Source organism: Mobula hypostoma, chromosome 11 (assembly GCF_963921235.1).
Source record: "Mobula hypostoma chromosome 11, sMobHyp1.1, whole genome shotgun sequence".
NCBI lineage: Eukaryota > Metazoa > Chordata > Chondrichthyes > Myliobatiformes > Myliobatidae > Mobula > Mobula hypostoma.
The window spans coordinates 78486399-78498951 of record NC_086107.1 but is presented as its reverse complement, the minus strand read 5'-3'; the positions used below and the strand labels follow the sequence as shown (position 1 = coordinate 78498951).

At 44.1% G+C, this 12553-nt stretch overlaps 1 protein-coding gene across 2 annotated transcripts; it reads right to left on the bottom strand.

Annotated features, from left to right (window-relative positions):
* Positions 1-763: 763 nt before the first annotated feature.
* LOC134353839 (zinc finger protein 226-like) lies at positions 764-11640 on the bottom strand. 2 transcript variants are annotated; one of them, XM_063062303.1, is made up of 2 exons: positions 11502-11640; positions 764-3192 (listed from the first exon to the last, which is right to left on the bottom strand). In XM_063062303.1, the coding sequence occupies exon 2, from the start codon at positions 2687-2689 to the stop codon at positions 1124-1126; it is 1566 nt and encodes a 521-aa protein (XP_062918373.1). In that variant the 5' UTR covers positions 2690-3192; positions 11502-11640; the 3' UTR covers positions 764-1123. The 2 variants fall into 2 exon arrangements, with proteins under 2 accessions (XP_062918373.1, XP_062918374.1); XM_063062304.1 differs by having other exon boundaries at positions 11363-11634.
* Between the last annotated feature and the right edge of the window lie 913 nt (positions 11641-12553).

Sequence of the window (12553 nt, the reverse complement as noted above, 5' to 3'; positions counted from 1 at the left end):
CCAGAAACTCACCATTGATGTTCTGTTGTCATCCCTGCCAGCATATCCTTCCACTTTACTTTGGCCAATTCCTCCTCTTATACCATGGAAATTTCCTTTACTCCACTGAAATACTGCTACATCAGACTTTACTTTCTTCCTATCAAACCTCAAGTTGAACTCAATCATATTGTGATTACTGTCTCCTAAAGGTCATTTTACCTTAAGCTCCCTGATCACCTCCAGTTCATTACATAACACCGAATCCAGCAAAGCTGATCTCCTAGTAGGCTCAATGACAAACTGTTCTAAAAAGCTATCTTGTAGGCATTCAACAAACTCACTTGAGATCCATTACCACTTGAGATTTCCCAATCGACCTGCATGTTAATATCTCCCATGACTATCATAACATTGCCCTTTTGTGTTTCCCGTTGCAGTCTGTGGAGCACATTCCCAGCTACTGTTGGGAGGCCTGTATATCCTTTTATCCTTGCAGTTTAACTCCACCCACAAGGATTCAACATCCTTCCAATCCTGCCACATCTTTCTACTGATTTGATGTCATTCTTTACCAGCAGAGCCATGCCACCCACTCTGCCTAACTTCTTCTCTCTCCGATACACGTATCCTTGAACATTCACCTTCCAACCACAACTATCCTTGAATCATGATACAGTGATTGCCACATTATAGCTGACAATCTCTAATAGTGCAACAAGTTCATCCACCTCATTTCTTGTACTCTATGCAACACCTTGATTTCTTCTTTTGCTACCCTTTTTGATTCTGCATCCCTAATGTAATTTTTTTATCATCATCTGCCTGCCCTTCCTGACAGTCTGACTGCACGCTATCTTTGGTTGAGTTGACTCCCCCCTAAACACAGGATGTGTTTTAAATACACTATGCACCAGAGACAACAGTTTAAAACTGATTTATTAGTCACAGATCCAGAATATTAAACTCCAGTCTGAATAAAGGTGAACTTCAGCAAGTGAAACTGAAAACTGCAGAACTGGATGTGATACAGCAATATTTTCAGAGTTTGACACCAACAGTCACCTTTCAGCCTGCCTCTGGATTCAGCAACCAAGGTTAAATATCCTGCATGCAGCTCATTTAAACCTTTCCCACTGTGAACTCAGTCATGTGTCACAAGGCTGGATAACTGAGTGAAACTCTTCCCACAATGGTTTCTCCCAGTATGAACTGACTGGCTTGTCTGCAGGGCATATGACTGAGTGAATGCCTTCCCACAGTCTGAGAGGGTGAACAGCATCTCCCCACTATGAACTGCCTGGTGTGTCTGCAGTTGGGATGATTGAGCAAATCCCTTCCCACAGTTTGAGCAGGTGAACAGCATCTCCCCACTGTGAACTGACTGGTGTGTCTGCAAGCTGGATAATCGAGTGAATTCTTTCCAACACACAGAACAGGTGAATGGCCTCTCTCCCGTGTGAACTCGCTGGTGTCTCTGCAGGTTGGATGAGTGAGTGAATCCCTTCCCACAGTCTGAGCAGGTGAACGGCCTCTCTCCAGTGTGAACTGACTGGTGTGTATATAGGTGAGATGACCGAGTGAATCCCTTCCCACAGAATGAACAGGTGAATGGCCTCTCCCCAGTGTGAACTCGCTGATGTACCTTCAGCTGAGATGACTGAGTGAAACCCTTCCCACAGTCTGAGCAAGTGAATGGCCTCACCCCAGTGTGAACTCGCTGGTGTGCTAGTAGGTCAGATGACCGAGTAAATCCTTTCCCACAATCTGAACACGTGAATGGCCTCTCCTCAGTGTGAATTCGTTGGTGTACCATCAATTCAGATGATGAAGCAAATCCCTTCCCACAGTCTGAACAGGTGTACGGCTTCTCCCCAGTATGAACTAACAGGTGTCTCTGTAGATGGGATGACTGACTGAATCCCTTCCCACATTCTGGACAGGTGAACGGCCTCTCCCCAGTGTGAACTGACTGGTGTATCTGTAGGCTGGATAGTCGAGTGAATCCCTTCCCACACAGAGAACAGGTGAATGGCCTCTCGCCAGTGTGAACTCGTTGGTGTCTCTGTAGTTTGGATAAGTAAGTAAATCCCATCCCACAATCTGAGCAGGTGAATGGCCTCTCCCCAGTGTGAATGGACTGGTGAGCCAGTAGGTCAGATGACCGAATAAATCCTTTCCCGCAGTCTGAACAGGTGAATGGCTTCTCCCCAGTGTGAATTCGCTGATGTACTTTAAGTTGAGATGACCAAGTGAATCCCTTCCCACAGTCTAAGCAGATGAAAGGCCTCTCCCCAGTGTGAACTGATTGGTGTGCCAGTAGCTCAGATGACCGAGTAAATCGTTTCCCACAATTTGAGCAAGTGAAAGGCCTCTCCCCAGTGTGAAGTGCCTGGTGTGTCTGTAGGTGAGATGACTGAGCAAATCCCTTCCCACAGTCTGAACAGGTGAACGGCTTCTCCCCAGTGTGAACTGTCTGGTGTGTCTGTAGGCTGGATAACCGAGTGAATCCCTTCCCACACACTGAACAGGTGAATGGCCTCTCCCCAGTGTGAACTTGCTGGTGTCTTAGTAGTCTGGATGAGGTAGTGAAGGTCATCCCACATTCTGAACAGGTGAATGGCTTCTTCCCAATGTGAATCTGCTGATGTACCTTCAGTTGAGAAGACTGAGGAAATCCCTTCCCACAGTCTGAGCAGGTGAATGGCATCTCTGCAGTGTTAACTGATTTGACGTGTTCTGTAGGCTGTATGCCCGAGCTAATCCCTTCCCACACTCAGAACAGGTGAACAACCTCTCCTCAGTGTGAACTCGTGTGTGTGTCTGCAAGTGGGATGAGTGAGTGAATTCTTTCCCACATTTCTCTATCAATTCATTAAGTCAGATGTCAGGCATAGTAAATCAATGCAGTTGAAGGACTGATCTCTCGTGAACAAATGCTGGCGTGTTCTCAGCACCCCGGTTCCAGGGGATTTCACTGAGTTACAAAAGAAAACTTCATTTCAGACACAAAACAGCTTTCCTGCTGGGATGAAATACTTCATCTCCTAGGGTCAACAAGGTGCATGGCTGCATGGTAATGGAAATACTCCCACGTAGATAGCCTTTGTTGCCTTGTAGATGGATTTTCATTTATATAATGTTAATTTAAAGTGCTGCAGTCTTCAGGCCGTGTAAAAATTTCTTGCTCAGACCAACTGTTGGTTCACACAGCTGTGGAAAAAAAATTAGATGGAGCATTAGTATTATTTCAAGTTCTAGTCATGTCCCACAGTGGTACAAAGAGTTCTGACCCCTCCCCAAGATCAGGTGATTGATGGTAATTAATTCATCAGTGGAAATACCAATGAATATGGAGTACAGTAGTTTTTCTCATTGGAGTATGGCACATTTGTGTGTGAAAGCCCCAGGTCACTTGTTACCCAGGACAAATATGTTTGTTATTATTATGTACCCAGAGAGAATGGGACAAAACATATTCTGGGCATTTCTATCCGAGAACAAGAGCAAATAAAATGAAGGCAATTTTCTCAAGAATTGAAGCCGATGGAAGGATTTTGTTCATTTTTCCCATTCAGTCCTGGAAAGTAGACTCTTCATCACAAGATTAACTCAGAAGTTTATCTTTGTTCTGAGTTCCTAATCACCAAAGACAGTTCCAACATGGGCACTAGCCTCACCAGTATTCCAACATGGGCACTAGCCTCTTCGAAAAGGCAGCATCCATTATGAAGGGCCCTCATTACGCAGGGCATTCCCTCCTCTCATTGCTACCATCAGGTAGGAGGTACAGGAGCCAGAAAGCATCCACTGAATGATTCAGGGACTAGCTTCTTCTCCTCTGCCATCTTATATTTGAAGGGACATTAAACCCAGGAACACTACCTCACTACTGTTTTTTTATGATTATATACACTACTATAATTCACATTTTTATTATGTTTTGCAATGTACTGCTTCCGAATAACAACAAATTTTGTGACATATGCCAGTGATATTATCTGATTTAGTTAACTGAAGCTGGGCAGGGTGTGGAAGTGTTACTCATGGCTATCTGTATACCTACTAATCCCCAATGAGATCCCCATCTATCCATCATGGTCCCAACGATGTACATGCACCACAGGACATAGAACATGTTGTGCACAACTCAGTGTTGTGTCAAAGCAGCTAAAAACTAAATTCAAAAAACCCAAAAACTAATCCTTCCTACCTGCACAAAAGCCCATATCCCTCCGTCTTCCTCATATTCACCTGCCTCTCTAAACAACTCCTAAAAGCCTCCAATGCATTTGCCTCTACCACCATACTATTCCAGGCATTCAATGCTCAGTATAAAAAAACTTACTCCTTGCATCCCCTTTCATCCTCTCTCACATTCAATGCATGCCCTCTGGTATTAGACATTTCTACTGAGGAAAACAGATAATCTAATCTATCTATCCCCGAATAATGTTACAAATTTGTAACAGATCTCAGCCTCTGCCACTCCAGAGAATACACCTCAAGCTTGTCAACCCTCTCATGCTCTCTAAGCCAAGCAATATCCTGGTAAACCTCTTCTGCACCCTCAAAGTCTCAACATCCTAACCAGTTCCAAAAAATCACAACACAACCTTTGACTTTTGAATTCAATGCCTCGACAAATAAAAGCAAGCTTTCCATAAGCCTTTGTAACCACTGTATCGACCTGCATAGCCACGTTCAAAGAGCTATGAACTTGGACCCCAAGAACTCTACTCAGCAACACTGTTAAGGGTCTTGCAACGTCTCATATTTATCTGGGTTAAACTCCATCTGCCAATTCTCTAGCCATATCTGCAACTGATCTATAAGGTACTGTATTTTTTGCCTGTCTTTGATACTATGCACAACTCCACCAATCTTGGTATCAATGACATAGTTAAAAAAGGTGAGGAGGTCTGGAGAGATATTAGGGAGCTAGGTAGAAAGCTGAAGAACAAGGGATCCACAGAAAGTAATCTCTTGATTGGTGCCCATGCCATTTGCCAGCAAGAGCAAGAATGGGACGACTTTTTTGGCAGGTGAATGTGTGGCTGTGGAACTGGTGCAGGGGTCAGGGGTTCAGATTATTGAATCACTGGGATTTTTTCTGGGGAAGATATGACCTACAGTACAAAAGTGAAGGGTCACACTTGAACCCAAGGGGAACCAATATCCATGTGGGCAGGTTTACTGGAGTTCTTCGGGAGAGTGTGAGCTAGTTTGACAGGGGGATGGGAACCAGAGTGATAATGCTGAGAATTGAGGTTTACAGAGGCAGTATGTAGTGTGATGGCTATGTCGCAATGCAAAAGGCAAAAAAAAAATTAAGAAGTGTGAATACAGGACTGAATGTGTTGTATTTGAATACACGCAATATACAGAACCAGGTATACAGAATATACAGAACTTGTATGACATTGTGGGTATCACTGAATTGTGACTGGGAACTTAATGTCCAAGGATACACTTTGTACTGAAAGGACAAGCAGATATGCAGATGGGGTGGTGTGGCTCTGTTGATAAAAGATGAAATCAAATCATTAGAAAGAGGTGACATTGGGTCAGAAGGTGAATCATTGTGGGTAGAGCCAAGGAACAGTAAGGGTAAAATAACCCTGATCCGAATTATATGCAGAACCCAAACAGAAGCAAGGATGTGGTCTACAAGTTACAACAGGAGATAGAAAATGCATGTCAAAAGTGCAAACGTAGCATTAGTCATGGGAGATTTTATGCAGGTATATTGAGAAAATCAGGCTGGTGCTGGATCCCAAGAGGGTGAATTTATAGAATGTCTACAAGATGGCTTTTTAGAACAGCTCATGGTTGAGCCCACTAGGGGATTAGCTGTTCTGGCTTGGGTATTGTGCAATAAACCAGAGTTGATTAGGGAGCCTAAGGTAAAGGAAACGTTAGGGTAAGTGATCAAAATATCATAGAATTCATCCTGAAATTTGAAAAATCAGATGTATCAGTATTACAGTGAAGGAAAGGGAAATGCAGTGGCACAAGCGAGAAGCTGGTCAAAATTGATTGGAAATGAACACTGGCAGGGATGACAACAGAGCAGCATAAGCAGGAGTTTCTGGAAGCAAATTGGAAGATGCAGGATGTATACATCGTAAAGTAGTAGTATTCTAAAGGCAAGATGATAAAGCCATGGCTAGCATGAGAAATCAAAGCCAGCATAAACACCAAAGAGTAGCGCAAAAAATAGTGGGAAGTTGAGGATTTTGAAGCCTTTTAAAAACCAACAGAAAGGTTCAAAAAATTCATTGAGGAAAAGATGAAATATGAAAGAAAACTAGCCAATAATATTAAAGAGGATACCAGATACATGAAGTGTACAAGAGGCAAGAGTGGATATCAGACTGCTGGGAAATAGTAGTAATGGGACAAGGAAATGGCATATGAATTTAAAAAGCATTTTGCATCAGCCTTCACAGTGGAATAGTATGCTGGAAGTTTGAGTGTGTTAGGGAGCAAAAGTGTGTGAAGTTGCCATTACCTAGGAGAAGGTTCTTGGGAAACTGAAAGGTCTAAGGGTGGAAGGTCACCTGGACCAGATAATAAACACCCCAGGATTCTGAAAGAAGTGGCTGAAGAGATTGTAAAGGCATTAGTAATGATTTTTCAAGAATCAATTGATGCTGGCATGGTTCCGGAGCAACAGAAAATTGCAAATGTCACCCACTCTTCAAAGAAGAGAAGCAGAAAAAAGAATAGACCAGATACTCTGATCTCAGTGGTTGGGAAGATGTTGAAGTCGATTGTGAAGGATGTGGTTTAGGGTTCTTGGAGGCACATGATAAAATAGGCCATACTCAGCATGGTTTTCCTTCAAGGAAAATCTTGACTGACAAATGTTGGAATTCAAGCTGTTTAGACCAGGAGAATCGGTGGATGTTGTATACTTGGATTTTAAGAGGCCTTTGACAGGATGCCACACAAGGCTGCCCATAGTATTATAGGAAAGATACTAGCATTGGTAAAGCAGTAGCTGATAGACAGGACGCAAAGAGTGGAATTAAAGGGCGCCCTTTCTGGTTGACTGCAGTGATTAGTGGTGTTCCACAAGGATCTGTGTTGGGACCACTACTTTTTATGTTATATATCAATAACTTGGATGACAGAACTGTGAGATTTGTGGACAGGTTCGTGTCGATATGAAGATAGAGGGAGGGGCAGGTAGTTTTGAGGAGAGAGGCTAAAGAAGGACTTAGACTGACTTGGAGAATGGGCAAAGAAGTGGCAGGTGGAATCCAGCATTGGGAAGTGTATGGTCATGCACTTTGGAGAAGAAATAAAAGAGTAGACTATTTAGTACATGGAAAGAGAATTCAAAAATCAGAGGTACAAAGGCACTTGGGAGTCCTTAAGGTTAATTTGCAGGTTGAGTCAGCAGTGAGGAAGGCAAATATGATGTCAGCACTCACTCCAATGACCAGAATACAAAAGCAAAGATGTAATATTGAGGTTTTATAAAGCTCTGCTGAGGCCTCACTTGGAGTATTGAGAGTTTAAAATGATTCTGGGATTGAATAGCTTGTCATACAAAAAGCTTTTGAAGGTTCTGGGCCTGTATTCACTAGAATTTAGAAGAATGAGGAGCAACCTAATTGAAACTTATCGAGTGATAAAAGGCCTAAATAAAAATGGATGTGGACAGGATGTTTCCAATGGTGGGAGAGTCTAAAACCAGAGGACACAGTCTCAGAATAGTGCTGTGTCCTTTTAGAACAGAGACGAATAATTTCTTTAGCCAGAGTGGGCTGAATCTGTGGAATTCATTGCCACATGCTGCAGTGGAGGCCAAATCATTGGGTATAATTAAGGCAGAGGTTATGAAGAGTTAGGACATGAAGGGATATGGGGAAAAGGCAGGAGATTGGGGCTGAGAAGGTAAATGGATCAGCCATGATGTAGTGGCAGAGCACACTCGATGGGCCAAATGGCCTAATCCTGTTCCTAAGTCTTATGGTCTAAACTTACTAACTCACGTATCTACATTTTCATCCAGGTCATTTATACAGTATACATCACAACCAGCAGAGTACAACTGATTACAGACCTCCAACTCGAATGTCCCTCCAACCACTACCCTCTGTCTTATGCACAAGCCAGTCCTGAATCCAAACAGCCAATTCACCGTGGACCCTATGCACCCTAATCTTCTGGATTAGCACCCCATGGGGGACTTTGTCAAATGCCTTATTTAAAATCCATATAGGCAACATCCACTGCTCTCCCTTCTTCAATCTCACTCATCACCTTGTCAAAAAGTCTAATCTAATCTAATAAAAACAAGTTACTTGGTAAGACACAACTTGCCCTCCAAGCCAACCACTGGGTTCCAAATGTTCATATATCCTATCCCTAAGAATTTTCTTCAGCAATTTGCCTACAACTGACGCAAGACTCACTGATCTATAGTTCCCAGGATTTTCCCTTAATCCCTTCTTAAGTAAGGTACAGCATTAGCCACTTGCCAGTCCTCTGGGCCTCTACCTGTGCCCAGAGAGGACAGAGATACTGGTCAAGGCCATCTAGTCTCTCATCGCCCTCTGTAACCTGATTTCTCTTGCCCATACCTATCACCTCACCAGCCTCTGCATCCAGCACACAATTCTCCGAAACTTCCGCCACCTCCAACAGGATCCCACCACCAAGCACATCTTTTGCTCCCCCCCCCCCACTTTCTGGCGGGATTGTTCCCTACGCAACTCCTTGTCCACGCAACCCTCCCCACTGAGCTCCCTTCTGGCACTTATCCTTGCAGGCGGAACAAGTGCTACACCTGCCCCTACACCTCCTCCCTCACTATCATCCAGGGCCCTAAACAGTCCTTCCAGGTGAGGCAACACTTCATCTGAGAGTCTTTTGGGGTCAAATACTATACTTCATCTGGTGCTCCCGGCATGGCCTCCTGTATATCGGTGAGACCCGCGTAGACTGGGAGACTGCTTCGCTGAGCATTTATGCTCCATCCACTAGAACAAGCAGGATCTCCCAGTGGCCACCTATTTCAATTCTACTTCCCATTCCGACATGTTCATCCCTGGCCTCCTCCACTGTCATGATGAGGCCACACTTAGGATGGAGTAGGACAAATTATGAGGGCATTAGGCAGGAACCAAGAGTTAATTGGGAACATCCGTTTGGGTAGCTCCAATCTGATATCACGAGCATTGATTTCTCAAACTACTGGTAATGCCCCCACCCCACTCCGTTTCCCATTCCTTTTTCCCTCTCTCACCTCATCTCCTCCCCATTTTTTCTTCTTCCATGGCCTTCTGTCTCTTTCACCAATCAAATGCCGAGCTCTTTACTTCATCCCTCCCCTTCCAGGTTTCACCTATCACCTGGCGCTTTTCTCTCCCCTCCCCCCACCTTTTAAATCTTCTCCAGAACTGCCAGAAATGTCGACTGTACTTGGTTCTGGTTTTGGCCAGGAACATCGACTGCACTGTATGGATGTTGAGTTTCTCCAGCATTTTGCGCGTGTTGCTTGGATTCCCAGCATCTGCAGATTTTCTTGTTTGCCATCTTAATACCCATCAGGAGACCCAACACTTCCTCCTCCTTGACCGCATAAACACTAATATATTTATACATTCAGCATTAATCTCTTGGTCCTCCATGTCATTTTCCTTGGTAAGTAATGGAATAAAATACTCATTAAGGACCTCACTCACATTCCAAACAAATGTTCCCCACTTTACCCTTGAGTAGTGTCACCCTCTTTTACAGTTATCCTCTTGCTCTTGTTCTACGTACGTATGGAACGCCTTTGGGATTCACAATCCTACTTGCCAAGGACTTTTCATGGCCCTTGCTAATTTCTTTCTTTAGTTCTTTCCTGGCTTATTTATATGTCAGTTCAGAAAGAGCTTCTTCCCGTCTACCATCCGATTCCGAAATGGACATTGAACCCTTGGACACGACCTCACTTTTTAAAAAAAATATACAGTATTTCAGTTTTTTGCTCGTTTTTAAATTTATTCAATATACGTATACTGTAATTGATTTACGTATTTATTATTTTTTTTTTACACGTCATTAATCTGTTTAATATCTGTTTCTCAATGGCCTGGTGGTCTGTCGTACAATCCTATTGCACCCTTCCAATTTTTCAAGTTCTATTCAAATGGACTGTGTCTGAACCCTCTATTATGTCTCACCCGAGTACAGCTGTGATATTGTCCCTAATTAGTAGCGCAACTCCCTCCACCCTTACCTCTTTCTCTATCTTTTCTAAAAGTTCAAAACCCGGTACATTCCTCTGCCCCTCTCTCAACCAAATCCCTGTAATAGCCACAACATTGTAGTTCCATGTACTGATGCATGCTGTTAAGTTTAACACTCTTATCCATAATACTCCGAGCATTAATATACACATACTTTAAACTATCCGTCCCATCATACCTGTTATTTTAAAGGTACATTTATTATCAAAGTATGCAGTATACATCTCTGAGATTTGATTTCTCCAGACAGCCATGAAACAAAGAAAGGAAAATATCAACCCTCCCCAAAAGAAAAACAAATCACACAAACAACCCCCACGTGAAAATTTTGCCTATCAGTACTTTCTCTGATATCTATCTTCCTGTCCGATCAATTCTTCACTTACTGACATAGTGTTCATGTTCCCAGCCCCCTGCCAAACTAGTTTAAATCTTCCTGAGTAGCATTAGCAAACCCCCAGCTAGGATATTGGTTCCCCTCCAGTTCCAGTGCAACCCATCCCTCTTGTACAGGTCATCCCTTCCCCAGAAAAGGTTAGTGATCCAAGAGCTTGAAATATTGCTCCCTACACCATCTCCTCAGCCACTTAGTCATCTGTGCTATCACCAGCCCGTGGCACTAGGAGTAATCTGGAGATTATTACCTTTGAGGTCCTTCCCTTCAGCCTCTTTCACAACTCTCAATACTCACTACATAGGACCTCTTCTCCTTTTATGCCTATGTCATTGGTGCCAATACACACCACAACCTCTGGCTGTTTACCCTCCCCCTTGAGTATTCTTCAGCAACTCCACTACATCCTGGAGTCTAGTACCCAGGAGGCAACCCACCATTCTGGTGTCTCATTTGCAGCCACAAAATCTCCTGTCCAGCCCCCATCACTACTGCACTACCCTTCCTGACTGAGCCTGAGGAGGCCACAGTGCCACTAGTCTGGCTGCTGTTGCTGTGGCCTGATGAGTCATTACCCCCCCACCAGCACTATCTAAAGAGGTATACTTGTTAATGAGGGGCATGGTCACAGGGAAACCCTGCATTGACTGCTTAATCCACTTCCGGTGCAGCATTGCATCCTGACTACACTGTACTAAAAAAAACAAAACTTTAGTGAACAGGAGAAAAACTTTACCTTTTCTTACTTGTTCTTCTGCCTGTTGAGCCAAGGCTTTCCCACTCTAATACTGGCACACTCTGACCATTGACCGCTCCGATTAACCCTGCCTTTCTTTTACTTGCTGCTGCGTTTAGGCCTCTGTACCGACACTTACCACGCCAGCACCTTCGTTCATCAGCCGCAAACTCCTCAAGGCCCGGCTAAGAGAGAGAGAAAAAAAGACTGGCACTATCCCAGGGTGCGGGGTCACAAATGCTCCTGCATCGAGATGCAGACGCCAATAGAAATGAAACCTTCTCCCTCCCACCCAAAGACCCGCTCTTCCGGAGCCCTTTGTCCACCGAGCGCATGCGCGATTTCCCGGAACTGCGCTCCCGTTACGCATGCGCACTCCATCGCCGGGTCATGGATATGAAACTCTGAAATACAGAGGTTTAAAGTGCCTTTAAGAACGCTTTTATAAGCATCAGTTCCACGCCATATGCCTCAAACACAGTCAATGTTTTTATGTAGAAAACTCAGCGTTACTTTAACGCAGCAAGCTGGCATAAATAGTATCCTTCCTTCCTTCCTTGGCGCTTAACTCTTGGTGGAGTCGTCAGGGTGCCGTCATGACGAGCTTTGCACCAGTCTGTTTCATCTGTCGCGGTTGTGTGCCAGTGCCTGAGTCACCGCAAATGTTTCCCTGTCCATTCTTTAATGTTGTCCGTCCATCTATTCCTCTGTCTACCTCTCCTTCTTTTCCCCTCCACAGTTCCTTGTAGAACGGTCTTTGCAAGGCCACTGGATCTTGTTACGTGGCCGTGCCATCTCAGCTTTCTTCGCCGTTGTGAGAAGGTCTTCATGGGGGCCAATGTGGTGCTGGATGGTCTTGCGGACCTGCTCGTTTGTGATGTGGTCCAAGTATGAGATACTCAAGATGTTGTGATAGCATCTCATTTCCAATGCCTGTATCTTCCTTTGTAGCTCTGCTGTGAGGGTCCACGTCTCACATACGTACAGGAAGATGGAGAATACCAATGCACGCAGGAGTCTGATGTTGTACTTCATGGTGATGTTACTGTCCCTCCATATTGTCTTGAGTTTGGATAGTGCAGTCATTGTGTGGTTTTAGCCAGGACTTCGGTCTTGATCCTTCATCACTGATGATTGCCCCCAGGTATTTGAACTGCTGTACTGTCTCAAGTTTCTGACCATAGACTGAGA

Excerpts from the sequence above, each read along its gene's own strand:
- LOC134353839 (XM_063062303.1), bottom strand. The coding sequence starts at position 2,689 with ATGCCATTCACCTGCTCAGACTGTGGGAAGGGATTTCCTCAGTCTTCT.